Consider the following 19,323-nt stretch of genomic DNA (forward strand, 5'->3'; position numbering starts at 1 on the left):
AAACGGATCTCCTTGTAGAAAGGTCCTACTGCTGAAGCTGCAAAATGCATACATCATGTGATTAACTTGCATATCAGATGTAAATATCAAATAATTTGGCATGCAAAGCAAGGCAAAAAGTAAATGAAATCAGCAAAAGACAAGGTCCATGGATGCATCTAACAAAACATTAGCTTATTTGTTTTGGTTGTCAAATGGCTGCAGCATTCCTAAGATATTACATACATTTGGCCCTTTACAGATCAGGTCAGTATTAAAATTCCATTACTGATTTCGGTTCATCATCATATCATATTAGTCCCACCAGTTTTAACTCAAAGTTTATTCTCAAGTCTCCATTAAGGTTGCACCAAATTTCAGTTTGTATATTTGTTTATCCAAAAGGATCCCAAAATCTGCTTCAAATATTTGTTTTGTAGACAAGTTCATATAATTCCAAATGTAAGTCACCAAACATACATGCCAGCTAAAAAACAGGAGAAAAAAGAGAGTAAATCTTACTGCTTGTAACTTAGATTTCTCCTCTCTTTCCTTTCAAAATTGAAATCGGAGCGCTAGTTGGTCATCTGATTCTGATGATATTGATTGAATGCAAGCAACTCCTAAGGTTCACCCTAATTTATGGAAACCAAGGAGTGGCTTAGAGCTGATGAATTACCTTCCCAGCACCAAGAAACACAAATTTCTCAAGATGCAACACAAATGTTTCAGAAATAAGTACAGCTATGTTTAACATCAGCATATGAGCACAAGAACAAAAGATAATTATAAATGACTCACAAATTAAGTGTTATGTTTGTTTTAGGTGAACCTGGAGATGCTACTAAGGCTGAATCCCATACTCAAACTCATACAGATCCGACTGTGGAGATCTAACAAAACATGTTACCACTCAAATTGAATGAAAATATGGAAAAATGGGTACAACACTAGTCAACCAGTGAATCTCCCTGTCCCCATCCATTTCATGTTTATGCATTCTTTAACTCATGTCCTGAAGATAACACATAAAACAACAAAAGTGGATACTCACGGAATGTAAACAAGTAGCTCAGGATCACCCTCATTGCTCTCCAAGTGTTCCTGTTGCAGAAAGTAGGATCAGATGAGGCTTCATATGCCTAGTAATTGAAACATAAATTAAAACCAAAATATATGCATGGTAAACCTGAACTGAATCTCAACCAATGATTCAGCAATTTCTTGGCCGAAAGATGAGAGTTTTCTCTCTTATACAGCAGCTGTATTATCTTGCTTCTCTCTGGGAGTTTTTGATTTACTCTTTTTGCCCATCTTATGGATCCAAAAGCTGCATTTCACCCAGATTACATTACTGAGAATTGACAAAGATGAAATTTAAAAAGAAAAAATTCAAAAGAAGAGATTACTTAACAATTGGAGCCCCAGAAAGCAGCATACTCCTTTTGGGTCAGTTAACGCGACCAACTCAGTTTGTAAACAATCAAAACAACTCGAGGAACATGAAACTGAATATTTAAGTAAGAGAATATTTGTTCATCATCAGCTTCCTAGCAACCAAACATAACATAAACCAAAACAGAAAATGGAAAATACTGATTTTCAATTGCAATTTCTCAGCTTCTCATTAACTTTGTCTCTGGAAATTCAGATATCAAGGCTGGTCTACACAAATGGAGGTGATGCCATTTTGGTGTTAGCATCAAATGGCATTCATTTTCTCTGGAAATGGCTACACCTACATGTACAGGACCTTAATTCTAGTGGAGTGGTAAAGAATGACATGCTTTATAATTCTTTCCTATTAGATTTCTCCTCTCTTTCCTTTCGAATTGAAACCAAAGCGACAGTTTGTCATTTGATTCTGATGATGTTGATTGAATGCAGGCAACTCCCAAGGTTCACCCTAATATATGGAAACCAAGGAGTGGCTAGAGCTGATGAACAATGACCTTCCTAGCACCAACCCTAAAGAAGAGGCTATGTCCTGCTTTGATTTGTCTAAGAATGATTCATATCTCATATCACCAACAAGAGGGATGATCTCCATTTTTGAGTATTTGCAGAGATGACAGACCGGCCAGGAAAAAAGAAATCTGAAAAGAAAAAAAACGCCATTCAAGTTTTCGAAGAATCGGCCGCCTAGGCGGGTTCTTTTTTTATTTTATTTTAATAAATAGTATAGCCGTTCGGCTATACCTTTTAAATATATTATTTATTTAAAAGGTATAGCCGTGCGGCGGTACGCCTTAAATAATATATTTAAAGAGTAGGGCCGCGCGGCTGTACGCCTTTAAAAAAAATATATTTTTTCCCTGATTTTCCTTTATCAATAAGAGTAGTTTAGAACATTATCCATTTCTATTATGCCATTACCCGAGTCTTTATTGTCCCCTTTTGATTATTTACTTAATACCCATATAAAGAATTTAGCATTTCCCATTTAATACTTATATTATGCACGTAAGTATGTATTTTTCAATAATACTTTCATTTTTCGTACACGTCTTAAAGACTCAATAAAATACATATTTAAAAAAAAAAAACAAACATACAATACATGTATTGTACATGTACATATATATTATTCATGTTTAATACATGCATTTTTTTACAAAATTTTCAATAATACACAAAAGTTTCACATATTATTGAATAAAAATAATATATATTGGCCGAACTTTTCAATTGGAACTTGCTAAAAAAATTTCGAATAAATCATGTACGTGTTTTTCCCGTTCCGTATTTTGCTAACTATGAAAGAATGTGAGAGGCTAAGATTATTTCTTGTTGTAACAAAAATGCAAGATGGCGAACTTTCAAAATCTCTTTGCCAACCAGAACAACAATTTCAAACAAAGATGTATGGGTATAGTGAGGTGGTAGTATTCTTTTTTTTTTTTTTGGTGGTTAAATAGAACAAAAGATTATGCACAAACATCCACAACCCTCAAAGAAGGGACCAACACATTCCGGGAGCCCCCCGCCCATCTACTTGATCATAATTTTATTAATATAAAAGAAACATATAAAGAAAACAGGTACAGCAGAGGGACCAAACCAAAACCCTACAGAAAAGAAAGATAGTGACATAAAGGCACAGCAACATGCGGACCCAAGAAACCAAAACTCTGAAGGAGTAAACAAAAAGAGACTAAGTAAAACGGTAACTGGGCATGCCTAGCTGGTCCCGATGACGAAGACAAAATAAATGAAGGTGCACTGTCCCACCATGTGAAACCATAGCCCTGAACATCGTGATTTGCCAAAGCGTTAGCTCCATGATTACCCTCGCGAAATAAAGCTTGCACTCTTAAATATATTAGTGTTATCTTGACTCACACCATCAACATCTTCTTTGGGCAAATTCAAGTCAATCTTGACTGCCATGGACACCTTACAATATAGGCTTGAGTTAAAATATACAGAAGCAAAAGAATAAAAAAATCACCAAAATTGAATTCAATATGAAAACATAAATATACTACATTTTAGATTAACAAAAGAAAAGCGAAAGAAATACCCATCAACCTAAGAAAATACTTCCAAAAGATATCAATTTTCAGCACAATAATACATCAGAAATGAAAAAACCATACCTTTGACCAAAACTTGGAGCGAGAGAAGCTGACCAAGACGCTTTAGCTTTTGTGGGTGAGAGTTGAAAAGGCAGGAGCATTCTTCTGAAAGATAAAGCAAAGAGAAACGCTTTAGCTTCAACCAAGGGCAAGTAAAGAAATATAATTATTGAGTTTTTTGTAATTAATAGCATTGTTTTATGTGTAAGGAGAGTGACACATGTCAAGCAAAAAGAGGAGAAGGTTGCTAGCATTCCCCATAGATAAATAAGATACTCAACTTTGTTTGAGGAGTGGTTATTAGTCATTATTCTTATATAATGAAAATAGCAACAATGATTGAGTTACGTATTAACACATCATCCCTTCCCCAGCTTCACTATTTTTATAGTTTTTTATTTTATTTTATAGTTTTTTTATTAATTTTATTTCTTATGTGGAGTCCACGTCAATTAAAAAATGGGTCCCACAAATGCCACATCAGCATTTAACAAATTAACTAACGGTTTGACTAACGAAGGGGACAAATTGTAGGGTTTTCGGGAGTTAGAGTATGTACTCGTAAATGTCTATAAAGTTGGATATGAACTTGAAAATGACCATATAATTTAGGGAGTTTTATGTAGTTTTTCCTTAATTATATAGGGTATACTAGTGATTTGCCCCCTGAACTTGTACCTAATTTTCGATTGACCCCCTATCCTTTTTTTTTTAGAAAATTAAGAATATAAACTTTTTTTTCCCGCCAATTTCCCCCCTACCGTCTAAATTCTCAACATCATCCAATTTTCAGTTAAATCATTTTAAAAAATTGAAAAAAAACAGTAAACCTAATGCCAACCTCTTCCATCTCCTCCCTTCCTCCATGACCACCATCCTTTACTCCCATACCAAAAGCCCACACCCACAGACCCCTCCCTCCTCCTCTCCCTTTATGTTCTTTCACCTACAAACTCATCACCACCATCCCCCAACAGACCTTCCTCCCTTTCCGTCCTCTCTCTCTCTCTCTCTCTCTCTCTCTCTCTCTGTAAGTGCCTTACAGCCTCCCATCTCAAGCTTTTTCCAAATTCACACAAAACCCATCAACCAAAACATCAAAAAATTCAATCTTAAACACTTGGATTTGCCAAAAAGATCCAAATCAAATCAAATATAATAGAAGAGTTGAAGTGTAGTAGGTGATGAAGGAGAACAAAACCATCACAATAGGACCAGCAATCCATCCAAGCTAAGCCATGGCCCAAGCCAAGGACAAAACCCCAGCCAAAACCCATCCTAGCCCTTGCCCCCAAGACCCAGACTCATCCCATCCCCCAAGCGTAGACCCATCCAATGCCCCAACCCTTGCAACGTGAGATCCACCCCCAAACCCAGACTATCCCTCCCCTCCTCTTCGGCGGTAGCAACAAACCCACCCCCACAGCCCGCAAACCACCTATGAGAGAGAGAGAGAGAGAGAGAGAGAATTTTCAGTTTTTATTTTATGGTTTTTAGTTTTTATTTTATGGCTATTATTTCAATTTTATATTATTTATTTTATTTTTCATTATTTATTTATTTTTAACATACAAAGTGACTATTTTATCCTCATATTTAACGGCAATTTGGATGAAATGTTATGAGTTTAGACGGCATGGGGGAAATTGGTGGAAAAAAAAAGTTCATATCCTTAATTTTCTTTAAAAAAAAAGAATAGGGGGTCAATCAAAAGCGAGGTACTAGTTTAGGGGGGGAAATTGGTGAAAAAAAAAAGTTCATATCCTTAATTTTCTAAAAAAAAAAGAATAAGGGGTCAATCAAAAGCGAGGTACTAGTTCAGGGGGTAAATCACTAGTATACCCTAATTATATATCTATATATATAAAGCAAAAGGCAGAGAATGGTGAAACATTCAAAATACCAGAAAATGCCCTTGGTTAATGCAAACATTAAGAATTGAAATTATTAATTAAATGAGGATAATATGGTAAATTCACACTTTTCATATTAAAAAATTTAAAATTCAAAGAAAATTCAGATAATGAATCCTATTTTTATGGAACACAACTACCCATTCTCTTTTTTAATTCTAAAATAAATTTAAATTTAATTTAAAAAAAAGCCTCTCGCAAGCGCGGAAGCGCGTGCGGAGAGGCTAGTCTTCAATAATATGTCAAGTGGCTTTCTTTCTACCTAAGATTTCATGACCCCTATAATTTCGCTAATTGGATTCCCTTACATGATTGGCTCAACACCACCAAAACTAGAAAGGCACTATCTAAGATTAGATAAGGGCGTCGTGAATGGGCTGTTTTTTTTTTTTTTTTCCTTTCTTATTTTAATTATGTTGTTGAGAGCAATTCTCTCTAGATCGTCACTGCTTTGAGGACTACTACTACAGATCGATCTGTTATCGGCCTTATGATGGAAGACACCAAGAGTATGATGTCTCATATCACTAAAGAAGTTTTTACCCATATCCGTCGTACTGCAAACACGGTGGTTGATCGACTGGCACGCTTTGGCCGAAATATTGGCATAATTATCAATTGGTTTGAGGAACCACCAATTTTTATCATTGATCTTTTATTTGAGGATTGAAACTAGGAGTTTTTTTTCGGGCACTATACCGGAGGTAAGGCTCATGCTCCCACTTACAATTGAGCAGATACGGCTAACGGCTACTTCGTTAGCCCTATGTCCAAACCCATTGGAGTAGAGACACTCGTCTAATCCCTAATGATATAGCCCGATTTTTGTACTTGTTACTTTCCATAATCAATAAAAACTATCGCCTTTTTTATAAAATAAAATAAAATAAAAAGGTTAAAGTTGTTGGCTGTGGCCGCCGGCTGGCGCTTATTTGATGCCCACCACATAAAATTATTAGAGCGGACCCGCGTCGGCGCACACCAATTCCAAGTTATTAACAGCCAGTCGGCCACAAACCAACTTACCAAAGTCAAAATTCCCTCCTTTTCTTCATCCTCCTCCATTCAACAATTCTTGTTTTCTTTTCAAAATTTTCTTCCAATTCAATACCCAGATATATGATAAATTAAATAATTAAATATAGCTTGTTTAAAATAATAAAGGTTTATAAAAAAAAACAATATTATCAATTAAATCTACATGATTGATTAGGTTGTTTTCATGTCAATTGCATTACTTTACCACATATTATTAAATTTAAAAGGTTATAAAAAAAATAAATAATTTTGCACTTACTTGAATCTTGTTTTTATGTTTTGTTTTTGTTTCTTCTTCCCACTTGATATTTGGTCTGCGAAGTCTTACCCTTTTCATTGGCTTTAGAGCAAATAATTGCTGTTAAAAGAAGATTATACGTACAACAAGTCATGAATCAACACAGGACCAGGAGCGTTTTGCTAATATTTAATCTGAAGTTGTAGAATAATAGTGATCTCCATCCAAATTCATGGCGCAAATCATTGTTTGCTTTATCTTTAATTACGGTCATTGAATTAAAATAATAGATTCAAAAGTTACATTAAGGCTAAATCTGTATACGTATTAGTGGACACAAAACGGCAGGGTATTGGTGGAAGTTTCGCACGAAAGAGCACAAAACTTTCTGTCGCCTGCCCTTCAAAAATAGTAGGGCCGGGCCAATTAATTTTAAAAAATACCATACGATGTTGTCAGCCATGATTATTGATAGAATATCCATCACCCACCATGATCCATGCTATGAAATTATTCATTAATTATTTTCAGACAAAAGATTCCAAAATGGGAGGGGAGGAGGGGTTCCATATTTTCCATATTTAAATAAAAGCTACCCATTGATGCATGCTATGAAATAATTAATTAATTATTTTAGGGCAAAAGATTCAAAAAGAGGAGAGGAGGTGTGTCATGGGTATTTTCTTTTTGTTTCATATCCGAACATTGAATTTCGGATGCAATTAATCACTTTACTTACAAATTCCTTGTTTCACACAATTTTATTAGAACAAAATGAGTTAGGGTTTACTGTTTTGTATTTTATATTATAAAAATTATCATGTAAATCTTTTGCATAGCTCACATTGGAGTTATCGAAGGAATTTCTTGTATAACCAGAGAATTTTGTTTTAATATGAACCATAAAGAATGCGTTGTATTAAAATTGAGAGGGCGGCAAAGGGCAACCAACCATAAGGTGAGGTCCATGTCCATCACCAATCATCTTTGCGGAGATGATGAAGAAATTAACAAATAATTTGTTGTAAAGGGCCGAAAAAAACACTAATGTAGATTTTCATTTGGCCAGAAAATAATTTGGATTTTTGGAAAGCAGGAAAAGACCAGAAGAATCTGAGAAAATAGACCAGGAGAAAAGTCTCTCTCCTCTCCTCTCCCTTTACGTCTCACCTTCAGGGGCTCTCTTGGGCTGGGCCCCACACCACGTGACGAAAGCGATGACTGCTTAGATTGAAGCCTCGAATCATAAGCGGCCACGTAACCTGAAGACCAACTTAACATGCCCAGTTGCCTGTACGATATAACGTCCAGGTTCAATGAACCTCAAAGGCCGCCCCTTTAATAGCCTCGTTATATAAACATAACACAACCTGCTAATCTTCAATTCCACACACAAACAGGAGATTTGAAAAAATCACAAGAGCAAAACAGAGAAGAAATTTCATCTCAATTATTCGTTAATGGCTCTCGCTGTTGCTTCTTCTTCTTCTACTTCGATCTCTGGCCGGACCTTCTCTCTATCCACTCCCTCCTCTGACCTCAAAGGTAAAATCCTTTCATTCGCTTTTCTTTTTCATTTTTTACTGGACTCAGAATTGAGAAATCTGGACAAGTTAGTTAGTTTTCTTTCAATTTGGGATGTAATTAACATGTTAGGGTTCCCATTTTTGAATTTGCAGCTCCACTAGTTGGTTCGTTTCGGGTGTTTGATCGAGCCCACGGCCAAATTCAAAGCCAAGCTGTAACATTTTCTCAAAGACGGAGCTCGGTGAAGCCCGTAAATGCGCAGCCTAAACGGAATGAGTCAATTGTGCCCCTTGCAGCAACCATCGTTGCTACTGGTAAAGATTTGAAATTTGTTATGTTTTTGGAGAATTTCAGGGAATTCATTTATTTTGGGTTTGACTGAAAATTTGGTGAATTTGCAGAGGCAGTTGAGAAAGTAGAGGCAGAGGACTTTACGCAATTGGCTAAAGGGCTTGAGAATGCTTCCCCTCTTGAAATTATGGACAAGGCCCTTGAGAAATTCGGCAACGACATTGCCATTGCTTTCAGGTGGTCCTCTCTCTCCAATTTTGTTTTCCCTTTACTACTTAATTTTGATGATTATTTGTAAAATTGATAATTGAAAAACATAACGAGCAACATTCCCTAAGAATCATTTTTCCCATATATGATCCTTGACCAAAAATAAAGGTAAAAAATTTCCCAAACTTACATTAATGCATGTGCAATGCGGGGTCATGATGTAGATGTACTCATCTCAATATGAATCTAGTAAGTGTCCATTTATAGACTTGACTATCAAAATAACTATGGCAATAGTTATTTGTCATCTAAATTTAGGTGGGATTGCTGATAAGATCTAGCACTCTAGCTGATAGTAAATAACAATAGAGAATTTAAACTGAGTCACCTGTCGGCTATGTTGTAGTATTCACTTTCCTTGAGATGGCGGTTGTGATTTTCCAATACATTGTTACTGGAAATTAAGCTTTTATGATCTGTTGAGCTAATTGAGAGAAGTTTGCCATGGTATATGCCTTTTGATGATTGCTTAAAATGTGGCCTCGAATAGTAGCCATTTTATTTTCGTTAGTAACAAAAAGACTCTGTTTTTGCAGTGGAGCTGAGGATGTTGCTTTGATTGAGTATGCACATTTAACTGGTAGGCCCTATAGGGTTTTCAGCTTGGATACTGGGAGGCTGAACCCTGAAACATATCAATTCTTTGACACAGTTGAGAAGCACTATGGCATCCACATTGAATACATGTTTCCAGATGCTGTTGAAGTTCAGGCATTAGTAAGGAGCAAAGGGCTGTTCTCTTTCTACGAGGATGGGCACCAGGAGTGCTGCCGCGTGAGGAAGGTGAGACCTCTGAGGAGGGCCCTTAAGGGACTACGTGCCTGGATCACTGGCCAAAGGAAAGATCAATCTCCAGGTACTAGGTCTGAAATTCCGGTTGTCCAGGTCGACCCTGTTTTTGAGGGACTGGATGGTGGGATTGGCAGCCTGGTGAAGTGGAACCCAGTAGCAAATGTTGAAGGTCGTGACATATGGGACTTCCTTCGTGCCATGAATGTGCCCGTGAATTCACTGCACTCGAAGGGGTATATCTCAATTGGTTGTGAGCCATGCACAAGGTCAGTCCTACCAGGGCAACATGAAAGAGAAGGAAGGTGGTGGTGGGAGGATGCCAAGGCTAAGGAATGTGGTCTTCACAAAGGCAACATTAAACAGGAAGAGGGAAACCAATCTAATGGCAATGGTAATGGGGCTGCACATTCAAATGGCACTGCCACTGAAACTGATATATTTACTTCCCAGAATTTAGTTACCTTAAGCCGGACTGGAATAGAAAATTTGGCAAGGCTGGAGAACCGGCAAGAACCATGGATTGTAGTGCTCTATGCACCATGGTGCCAATTCTGCCAGGCAATTGAAGGATCATACATTGAGCTGGCTGACAAGTTGGCAGGGAGTGGTGTGAAAATAGGAAAGTTCAGAGCAGATGGTGAGCAGAAGGAGTTTGCCCAGAATGAACTGCAGCTTGGAAGCTTCCCCACGATACTTTTCTTCCCCAAACACTCTTCTCGGCCAATCAAGTACCCATCAGAGAAGAGGGATGTTGATTCATTGATGGCTTTCATCAATGCCCTCCGGTAACCGGACTTTTGAAATGTTTAAAGAAAGTAGTCCCAGGTATTAGAGAATCGAAGTCCCCAAGCTCCCATTCATCTCCATACTTAAAAGGTGAAGTCAACATTCGTTGGCAAACCAGCTGGATAAATTGCACTGATTTTTCCTAGAATCTGTGTTTTTGGAAATGTATTTATGTTTCTCTAAGAATAATTCTGAATCGTTAGGTACAGTGTATTCTCACCTTAGTCAAAGTTCCTTATGGGACATCGTAGGGCTTTTGAATTTATTTTATTTTATTTTTTAAATTTTAATTTTCTGTTTTGTTGTTGGTTAGAGATTGTCCACAATGAGACATACGATTTTGGAAATGGGAAACGTATGTTTTATTGTTTGTTTGCTGTATCAGATTGGTGGATGTACTTGCCAGTTTTCTTTCTCCTAGTTGCTTTATCTGTTCTCGTGACCGAAAATTTTGAATTTCTCAGAACATTTTTCCCCATTCTGCAGCATGGTATTTCCCAGAAATTCAACATGTCAATCTTGTGCAGAAGATACAGCTAAGCACCTGAGCTGTGATACTCGCACATATCGCCAATTCCAAATTGCTTGAGATTCTTTATCCTCTCCACTCTTCTAAAAAACATGTCTCTCCTCCAGTCCTGTTTCTTCAATTATTTAATCCATAAAAACACCTTTTCATTAGCTGTCTGTCTGAAGACAGAGAAACTAGAAGATGCCAATAGTCCTGTCTTGTGCACTCTAACCATTTTCATATTTTCATATTTTCATATATATAAATATGCATAGCTTTCCAAGTTACAGTTGAGAAAGAAAACCCAGAATCTGTTGGTTGAACAAGATTTACATTCCATTTCATTCACACTACGTATAAAGCTTAAGCTTTATCATAAAACCCCTTTTGTCAAAGATGCTCAACGGCAATATCGGCATCAGAAGATATCAGATTAATGTTGGATAGTTTATGAACTGGTTTGAAATTATTTAGAATGTTCTCTAATGACGAATGCTGCATGCTATTTTAAGTAGAGATAAAAAAAAAACAAGAAAAATTTGTTTTGGTGACCCACCTGAGACCTCAGCTGTATAAGCTCGTGATTCGCTGGTGAACCGTAGATACTGCTGTGTCTGTATTATTTTGTTTTGTTTTGTTTGCTACCCCCCTACCCCAAAGTAACACAGTGGTTGCTCGTGCTTCCAATCCATTTTTGGCTGGCAATGTCTTTCTTTCCCTTCCACTCTCTACGTCTACACAGAGAAATGCCTTAACACTAATTTTAACAGCACACCACTGCGTTGTTCCATTCCATGTAATATGGTTTGTTCTTTTCCTTTGCCTGAATCAAATTCCAAGTGATGTAACCAAATGTCCAAATTGACAGAAGCCAGAAGGCCAGCCTGTAATTCAAAAAACCATTCCAAAGGTACAGACTACAAAGGTGAGGGAGAACCAAAACCCAACCCACGTTTTATGTTCTTTTTACTTTATTTATATATTGTCTTCTCAACTCTCAACTGGCAAGTGGCAACCCTACAGTACAGCTCTAGAAAGTCCTTTTATTTTCAAGTATGTCCTTTTCTTCTGAACTATTTGCCTTGAGGGCACCCAACTCAACTAATTAGGGAAAAGAATCAAAGAAAGTTGCAACTACCCTCTTTTAAGTCTTTATATATAATTTATTGTCGGCACACAAGGCCATTTTAGTGAATTCCTTTCCTTCAAGCAACCACAGTGCCCTTGCTATCGGAACTACTCTCTCCTCTGACTGACTTCCACTCTTCCATTTCATCACTGCCTTCTCTTTCTTCATTCACACACTGACATCTCTTGGGTCAACAACCAAAGCCCAGAAGAAAGAAATAAACCACAAAAAGGAGGAAGCTTTGAGAGGATAATGCAAGGATCTGTGGCTGAACCAGAAACAGAGGATGAGGAAGCCAAGCTCAAGCTCCTCTCCAATGGCAATCACTAACCTCTCACCTTCAACCATCTACTTCTGCTTCTTCTTTATCTCCACTTTACTCTTCACAGCGTCTCAAGGTAATCACTTTAACCCATGCTTGCTTCAAAATGAAGAAAGCAAGCAACGCCCTTTACTCTTTCTAACATTTTGTTGATGGGTTTTCAGCTACCTCTTCTTCACCCATTTTGACAACCACAAAGCAGCAGCAAAATCAAGACCAGGACAAAGAGCCATTCGTGGGAGTGAACATAGGCACAGACGTTTCGAATCTTCTGTCTCCCTCAGACCTCGTTTCGTTCCTCCAAGTCCAGCAGATCAACCACATACGCCTCTACGATGCCGACCCTGACATTCTCAAAGCCTTGGCCAAAACCAAGATCCGAGTCATTATCGGTGTCCCCAATAATCAGATTCTCGCCATTGGGTCCTCCAACACCACTGCTGCTTCTTGGGTCGGTCGAAACGTCGTCGCATACTACCCAGAAACGCTCATAACGGGCATTGCGGTTGGCGATGAGGTCCTGACCACAGTGCCCTCTTCAGCTCCTCTGCTTCTTCCAGCAATTCAGTCGCTTTACAGTGCTTTAGTGGCTGCAAATTTGCATACCCATGTCAAGATTTCTACTCCTCACGCCGCCTCGATAATTCTTGACCCGTTTCCACCATCTCAGGCTTTCTTCAACCAAAGCTGGACGCAAGTTGTGCTTCCATTGCTTCAGTTCTTGTCCAAGACAGGGTCGCCTCTGATGATGAATCTTTACCCTTACTATGTGTTTATGCAGAACAAAGGTGTGGTGCCTATTGACAATGCCCTTTTCAAGCCTTTAACACCCTCCAAAGAAATGGTGGATCCCAATACTTTGCTTCACTATACCAATGTGTTAGATGCTATGATTGATGCTGCTTATTTTTCCATGAAGAACCTCAATATCACTGATGTTGTGGTTCTTGTTACTGAGAGTGGGTGGCCTTCAAAGGCTGATTCTAAAGAGCCTTTTGCTACTATTGACAATGCGGATACATACAATTCCAATCTTATTAAGCATGTTTTTGATCGTAGTGGCACCCCTTTGCACCCTGAGACCACTTCAAGTGTGTACATTTATGAATTGTTCAACGAAGATTTAAGGTCTCCGCCGGTATCCGAGGCCAATTGGGGCCTATTTTATGGGGATTCGAGTGCGGTGTATTTGCTACATGTATCAGGAAGTGGGTCTTTTTTGGCTAATGATACAACAAACCAGACCTATTGCATTGCCATGGATGGAGTAGACTCAAAGACTCTGCAGGCGGCATTGGATTGGGCATGTGGACCGGGGCGATCCAATTGCTCAGAGATCCAGCCAGGGCAGGATTGTTACTCTCCTAATAATGTGAAAAGCCATGCTTCATATGCGTTTGATAGCTATTACCAGAAGGAAGGGAGGGCTGCTGGGTCTTGTGATTTCAAGGGTGTGGCTACCATTACCACCACAGACCCAAGTAAGTGCTACTTCTCCATTATGGTTCTAGCATGCTTGGATTTTTTAGTTGTGCCCTTTCATTCAATGATTTTCCTTTAGCCCAATAATGGTGGCAGAACACTTCAATAGATTCGAGACCAAGGCTAAGATTGCCTTCGTAAAGATGTCTCTTTGTTGTTGTAGTCTTGCAAACAAAATTGTACTAGAAATATATGTGACCTTTGATATGCTATATATTGCTTTGGGCCAAATGGGCTCCACATACTTTGTAATTTTGTGCACTTCTTCTTGGTAATTTTCTGTACTGAACAGCTCTTTTTCTTCTTCTTTTTCGGTGGGAATGTATTACAGGTCACGGGAGCTGTATATTTCCTGGAAGGTAAAGCTTGAGAGACTTGACTTACTTACTTTTGTTGCCACATACTATATGCAATGTAAAAAGTAATAACCATTGTTGTTGATCTTGGATACAATGAAGCTAGTTTGCATTGTTCTTACTTAACAAGGGATAGTTTGTTTTGTTTTGAGTGCAGTAAGAAGGTGAGCAATAAAACAAGGCAGGTGGTGAACTCGACCCATTCAAGTAGTGGAGCAGACAGATTAAGATTCATTGCCTTGAGCAGCAACAGAATAAGTGCCATTAGTAGGATATTATCTGTATTTTTTCTTGTAATTTTCTCTACTTTGTTATTCATTCCTTTTGTGACTCCATGCTGAGGTAGAAATAAAATAAATTTTTTCTAATGTACAAGTGTGTTTTGCATAGGGTTGCTTGTTTTGTTTTTGTAGATGCTTTATTGGTTGTCTGTTAGATTATGAAAATACAGAGACACACAAAAAGAACAAAGGGAAAAAGAAAAGGGGAAAAGTTGAATTTCATGTACTGTCATTAATAGTTCTTCACACCATCCATCTGATTAGGTTAAATAATTGAAAACTAGATGGTGAGAGAGAGAGCTATCATCCTTTTCCCAACCAATGGCTGGCTATTCTGAGCTTAATGGGTGGTTGTTTGTTGTTGAGCCACCGACTCGCAATAGCTTTTTGTACAAACGAAACAAATATACAGGACTGCTATTAAACAAAACAAAACAAAGTGAATCTAAAAAATATATTTTTGCGGTGAGCGTGGATCGAACACGCGACCTTCAGATCTTCAGTCTGACGCTCTCCCAACTGAGCTATCCCCGCTGATGCTATTCTTTAAGCTTTATTTAGTTTTACTATAATATTTGGCAAAAAGTCATTTTAGGTCCCTATGGTTTACCACTTTTACCACTAAGGTCCCTATGATTTCAATTTCGTCACTTTTGTCCCTGTGGTTTCAATTTGAAGCAATTTAAGGACAACTCCCAATTTATGATACTTATTGAGGGGCATTTTCGGTCCAAACTTGCAGCCCCTCCCCAACCCCCCTACAGCCACCCAACAACCCCTCCAAAAACTTATCTCTAAGGTCCTTGTGGTTTCAATTTAATCACTTTTGTCCCTGTGGTTTCAATTTGAAGTAATTTAAGGACAATTCCCAATTTCTGATACTTATTGAGAGGCATTTCAGTCCAAACTTGCAGCCCCTCCCCCAACCCCCCTATAGCCACCCAGTAGCACAATGCTCCATTTGAATTTTTGTTGATAAAAATTATGGCCATCTATACATTTCTTTAATTTTCTTTTTTGAACCCAAAGAAAAACAAGGTAGCCAGAGCAAGTCTACTTCAGTCTTTTGTAAGCTTCATAAAAGTAACCTAGGATTACAACAGCGTCATCAATTGCAGCTCTTATTGCACCTTGTGCAAGTGTCACAAGCTTTGATAGTTTCTTATTATGTAATTCAACATAATCTCTAAAAAATTTGTTGATGAAAGTTGTATAAATGGTACATCTCTTTGTACATCTCTAAGGAGCATTGTTTGTTGTTGGTTTAGACAGTGGGATTGTAAATGTTTACAAAAGGGAGGAGATTTTGGAGGGGCTAGTGGCTGTGGAGGTGGTTGGGGAGGGGCTGCAAGTTTGGACCGAAATGCCCCTCAATAAGTATTAGAAATTGGGAATTGTCCTTAAATTGCATCAAATTGAAACCACAGGGATAAAAGTGACGAAATTGAAACCACATGGACCTTAATGGTAAAATTAGTAAATCACAGGGACCAAAAGTGACTTTTTGCCATAATATTTCCCTTGTAATTTTAATTAACTAGTGTCGTTGACTAATAATGAACGACTTCATTATTTGCGTCGTTTGACATTCTTTAAGTAGTCCGACGGTAGTCCAGCACAGAACAGTTACAGAGGATATGTAAGATCATGGAACCAGAACAGTAGAACAACAAAAATACCAAAAAGCGAGCGCTAGTTTTCAAATTTGGGTTTTCGTTCCTAACAATGCCCTCCAAAAGTTTATGGCGATAAAGTTGTTCAGTACAGCAGCTTCGCTAACTTTCCCAAGTCATCTTCTCCACCGCCCCATAATAAACCCTAGAAAAACCTGTTATACTCTGACCGTACAAATGTCTTGGGCATGCAAAAAATGCACCTTTGTCAACCCACCAACCCCATCTCAAAAACCCACTTGCCAAATCTGCTTATCACCATCATCATCATCACCACCCCCATCACCAGCATCTTCTTCTATTCCAAAATGGTCATGCAAGGCCTGCACTTTCTTGAACGCTTACAAGAACTCTAACTGTGAAGTCTGTGACACCAGGGCTTCAATCTCGTCCCTCTCGAGTTTTGAGGATTTGACCGATACGGGGCTTGATAGTGGAGACCTCGATTCTTCGGTAGGCTCTGTTTTCTTGCCCCTGCAACGTTGCAAGAGGAAGAGGGTTGAAGATCCAGTTGAGGTTAATCAGGATTCTTCCAGTTTCAATGTGGTTCGAGAGGTCAAGGCGTCCGATAAGTTGACGACTGTGTCGGGTTCTTCCAGTTTCAATGTGGTTCGAGAGGTCAAGGCGTCCGATAAGGGGACGACTGTATTGGGTTCTTCCAATTTCAATGTGTCTGGAGGGGTCAAGGTGCCCGATAAGGGAATGAATGTGTCGGGTACGTTTAGATTCCATAATCTGCGTTTTTATTTTGGGTTTGATTTGTTTCATGCTTGAACTGATAAAGGTGTGAACTTTCTTCCTAATCGATTGCTAATTTTCTTCTTTGCTATTGAATGTACATGGTGATGGGTCGTTGTGTAATCTGTATGGGGGTAGCTTTATTCTGTGAATATAGGTGGAACGAGTGTTAGTATACTGCTGAGAAAAGTGAGAGTAGACGCTTCAAGATTTGACCTTTTATCAATGACCCATTCCAATTACTCCAACAGCCATTCTATTCTATCATGCTGACCATTTGTTTTTTGAACAAAGGTCACTGGAAGTTGAGAACTACCATTTCTAAATGTAATGCATAGTATCTGTATATTCTCAAAGCCACCAACTTAGTAAGAATCGCTAAATTCTTCTCCAACTTATCAGGTGGACCTGGTAGGCATAAAATCATCTTTGATTTTCATCTAAAATACTTAATTTACTTTTGAGTCTGCAATAGATTCCCCTTATCCTCTTCTTCATTTCAATTGAACTACAAAGGAATTTAGATCTCAAGCTACCAATTTCAAGAAGCAGCAGCAAAACCCATTCGCAATAAACTACAGAGCAATTGATTTTGAGTAAGAAATGTTTTGTTGCTTTAATCATCAAGAAGAAAACGGATGCTTTGGCGAGAGGGAGATGAGAGCACTAGGTAACTGAAAATTTCAAAATCCTTTAGCTTAATGTTTAGCTTGTCTGTTGGAGCACCTTTTCTATTAGATTTATGCCAAAATAGCTAAGTAGTAGTATCATATTTCAGAGATGCTGGAGATGGTCTTAAAGTTCTACTTATGCCTGTAATGACTTGGAAGATTCTGTAGTTGAGTTAGTTATTATGTATTTTATTTCTTCAACTGTTCCTGGTTTGCACTCTGTGAACCTCATGGGGTTTCTCACTATGAATAAGTTAAATATTTACAGAGGGAACTAGTTTTGGGTCTTCTGGTGTGGGTTTGACGACATTGAAAATTCTGAGTTACAATGTCTGGTTCCGAGAAGATCTAGAAGTGCACAAGAGAATGAAAACTCTTGGTGACCTTATCCAACAGCACTGCCCAGATCTCATTTGCTTTCAGGTTTCCTCACACTCTTGACTGGAAATATCATTATATTTAGCCTTTTACAACTTTTATCTGATGACCACTTTTGTCGTCCAGGAGGTCACCCCGAATATATATGACATCTTTCGGCAATCTAGCTGGTGGAAAATGTATCAAAGCTCAGTTTCGAACCAGATGGCAGATTCAAGACCATACTTTTGCATGCAGGTGAATGTTTGATATCTCTTTTGTACTGGGATTTATTTTCAAATGCCAGAGAATGGTATCTGCTTTTCTACGAGTTTCTTGCTTGTCTTGTTGTTTGAGAAAGTGTTTTGCTAATTTCATAAGATGAATGCATCTTTTAGTAAGCATGATATCATCTGACAGATGAATTAATATGTAGTTAAGCAAATTGCGAGTGAAGTCCTTCAGCTGTAAACCCTTTGGATACTCTGCAATGGGGAGAGAACTTTGTGTTGCTGAAGTTGAAGTCCCGGGGGACAAACATTTGGTTGTTGCCACTAGCCATCTTGAAAGTCCTTGCCCCGGCCCTCCAAATTGGGATCAGATGTACAGTAAAGAACGTGTAGATCAGGCAAAGGAGGCCCTCAACTTTTTAAACAAGAACCAAAATGTGATTTTTTGTGGTGACATGAACTGGGATGACAAGTTGGATGGTCAATTTCCTTTACCCAACAAATGGATTGACGCTTGGGAAGAGTTAAGACCAGAGGAAAATGGATGGACATATGATACCAAGTCCAACATGATGTTGTCTGGCAACCGGAAACTGCAGAAGCGACTAGATCGATTTTTGTGTAGTCTGCATGATTTTAGAGTGAGTAAAATTGAAATGATTGGGATGGATGCAATACCAGGTCTATCTTATATTAAGGAAAAAAAAGTGAGGACGGAGATCAAGAAGCTGGAGCTCCCTGTTTTGCCTAGTGATCACTACGGCTTGCTTTTGACAATCTGTGGCCAGTGATGTCAGTTTGGTGACATAAATGATAGAGTTTACCGTATGTGCACCAACCTTTCCCTTGTGGCCGACTGGCAATCCTGCCATGCATGCCTTGCATGGTATTTTGAGTATAGATCGCATATGAATATGATATGGAAGTTGGATTGTTGCGTTTACATTTTGTATGAAGTTTCGTGGATGAAATAGTTCACTTAAAATGCAACTCCCAAACTGAATGGCTAGTATTTTGTTTAGTATCTTCAGATTCTTGTTATGAACAATGACTTTCTTATATATTTTCTAATTAATTCCCCCCTCTCATAACTTAAGTTGCTTATAACAACATAAATAATGGGGAGGAAATTGAAATACATAAAAGTGATAGAAAAACACG

General features: G+C 38.2%; 3 protein-coding genes, 1 long non-coding RNA gene and 1 other non-coding gene across 5 annotated transcripts; 3 read left to right on the forward strand and 2 right to left on the reverse strand.

Annotated features, from left to right (window-relative positions):
* Positions 1-2,934: 2,934 nt before the first annotated feature.
* Positions 2,935-3,770, reverse strand: LOC110763117 (uncharacterized). Its single transcript, XR_002527675.2, has 2 exons — positions 3,579-3,770; positions 2,935-3,388 (listed from the first exon to the last, which is right to left on the reverse strand). It is a non-coding gene; the product is annotated as an uncharacterized LOC110763117 (long non-coding RNA).
* Positions 3,771-8,116: 4,346 nt separating this feature from the next.
* On the forward strand, positions 8,117-10,782 carry LOC110763068 (5'-adenylylsulfate reductase 3, chloroplastic). The gene is made up of 4 exons (XM_021965812.2): positions 8,117-8,291; positions 8,426-8,587; positions 8,675-8,801; positions 9,371-10,782. Exons 1-4 carry the CDS (start codon positions 8,207-8,209, stop codon positions 10,413-10,415), a joined length of 1,419 nt encoding a protein of 472 aa, XP_021821504.2. The 5' UTR covers positions 8,117-8,206; the 3' UTR covers positions 10,416-10,782.
* Positions 10,783-12,100: 1,318 nt separating this feature from the next.
* On the forward strand, positions 12,101-14,580 carry LOC110763085 (O-Glycosyl hydrolases family 17 protein). Its single transcript, XM_021965832.2, has 4 exons — positions 12,101-12,450; positions 12,539-13,855; positions 14,188-14,215; positions 14,370-14,580. Exons 1-4 carry the CDS (start codon positions 12,339-12,341, stop codon positions 14,551-14,553), a joined length of 1,641 nt encoding a protein of 546 aa, XP_021821524.2. The 5' UTR covers positions 12,101-12,338; the 3' UTR covers positions 14,554-14,580.
* A 374-nt stretch (positions 14,581-14,954) lies between these two features.
* On the reverse strand, positions 14,955-15,027 carry TRNAF-GAA (transfer RNA phenylalanine (anticodon GAA)). Its single transcript has one exon. It is a non-coding gene; the product is annotated as a tRNA-Phe (tRNA).
* Positions 15,028-16,132: 1,105 nt separating this feature from the next.
* On the forward strand, positions 16,133-19,223 carry LOC110763043 (endonuclease/exonuclease/phosphatase family protein). The gene is made up of 4 exons (XM_021965775.2): positions 16,133-16,881; positions 17,844-17,998; positions 18,080-18,190; positions 18,369-19,223. The coding sequence occupies exons 1-4, from the start codon at positions 16,236-16,238 to the stop codon at positions 18,951-18,953; spliced, it is 1,497 nt and encodes a 498-aa protein (XP_021821467.2). The 5' UTR covers positions 16,133-16,235; the 3' UTR covers positions 18,954-19,223.
* Positions 19,224-19,323: the final 100 nt, after the last annotated feature.

The sequence above is a fragment of the Prunus avium genome, chromosome 4 (genome assembly GCF_965620075.1).
Source record: "Prunus avium chromosome 4, drPruAviu1.hap1.1, whole genome shotgun sequence".
Lineage (NCBI taxonomy): Eukaryota > Viridiplantae > Streptophyta > Magnoliopsida > Rosales > Rosaceae > Prunus > Prunus avium.

What these genes read in the sequence shown, in the direction of transcription:
- LOC110763068 (XM_021965812.2), top strand. Translation starts at nt 8,207, where the DNA reads ATGGCTCTCGCTGTTGCTTCTTCTTCTTCTACTTCGATCTCTGGCCGG. An exon ending in TCCCTCCTCTGACCTCAAAG is followed by an intron (nt 8,292 to 8,425) that starts GTAAAATCCTTT and finishes TTGAATTTGCAG; the next exon opens with CTCCACTAGTTGGTTCGTTT. An exon ending in GACATTGCCATTGCTTTCAG is followed by an intron (nt 8,802 to 9,370) that starts GTGGTCCTCTCT and finishes CTGTTTTTGCAG; the next exon opens with TGGAGCTGAGGATGTTGCTT.
- LOC110763085 (XM_021965832.2), top strand. Translation starts at nt 12,339, where the DNA reads ATGAGGAAGCCAAGCTCAAGCTCCTCTCCAATGGCAATCACTAACCTC. An exon ending in ACTCTTCACAGCGTCTCAAG is followed by an intron (nt 12,451 to 12,538) that starts GTAATCACTTTA and finishes ATGGGTTTTCAG; the next exon opens with CTACCTCTTCTTCACCCATT. An exon ending in CATTACCACCACAGACCCAA is followed by an intron (nt 13,856 to 14,187) that starts GTAAGTGCTACT and finishes AATGTATTACAG; the next exon opens with GTCACGGGAGCTGTATATTT.
- LOC110763043 (XM_021965775.2), top strand. Translation starts at nt 16,236, where the DNA reads ATGGCGATAAAGTTGTTCAGTACAGCAGCTTCGCTAACTTTCCCAAGT. An exon ending in TAAGGGAATGAATGTGTCGG is followed by an intron (nt 16,882 to 17,843) that starts GTACGTTTAGAT and finishes AAATATTTACAG; the next exon opens with AGGGAACTAGTTTTGGGTCT. An exon ending in CAGATCTCATTTGCTTTCAG is followed by an intron (nt 17,999 to 18,079) that starts GTTTCCTCACAC and finishes TTTGTCGTCCAG; the next exon opens with GAGGTCACCCCGAATATATA.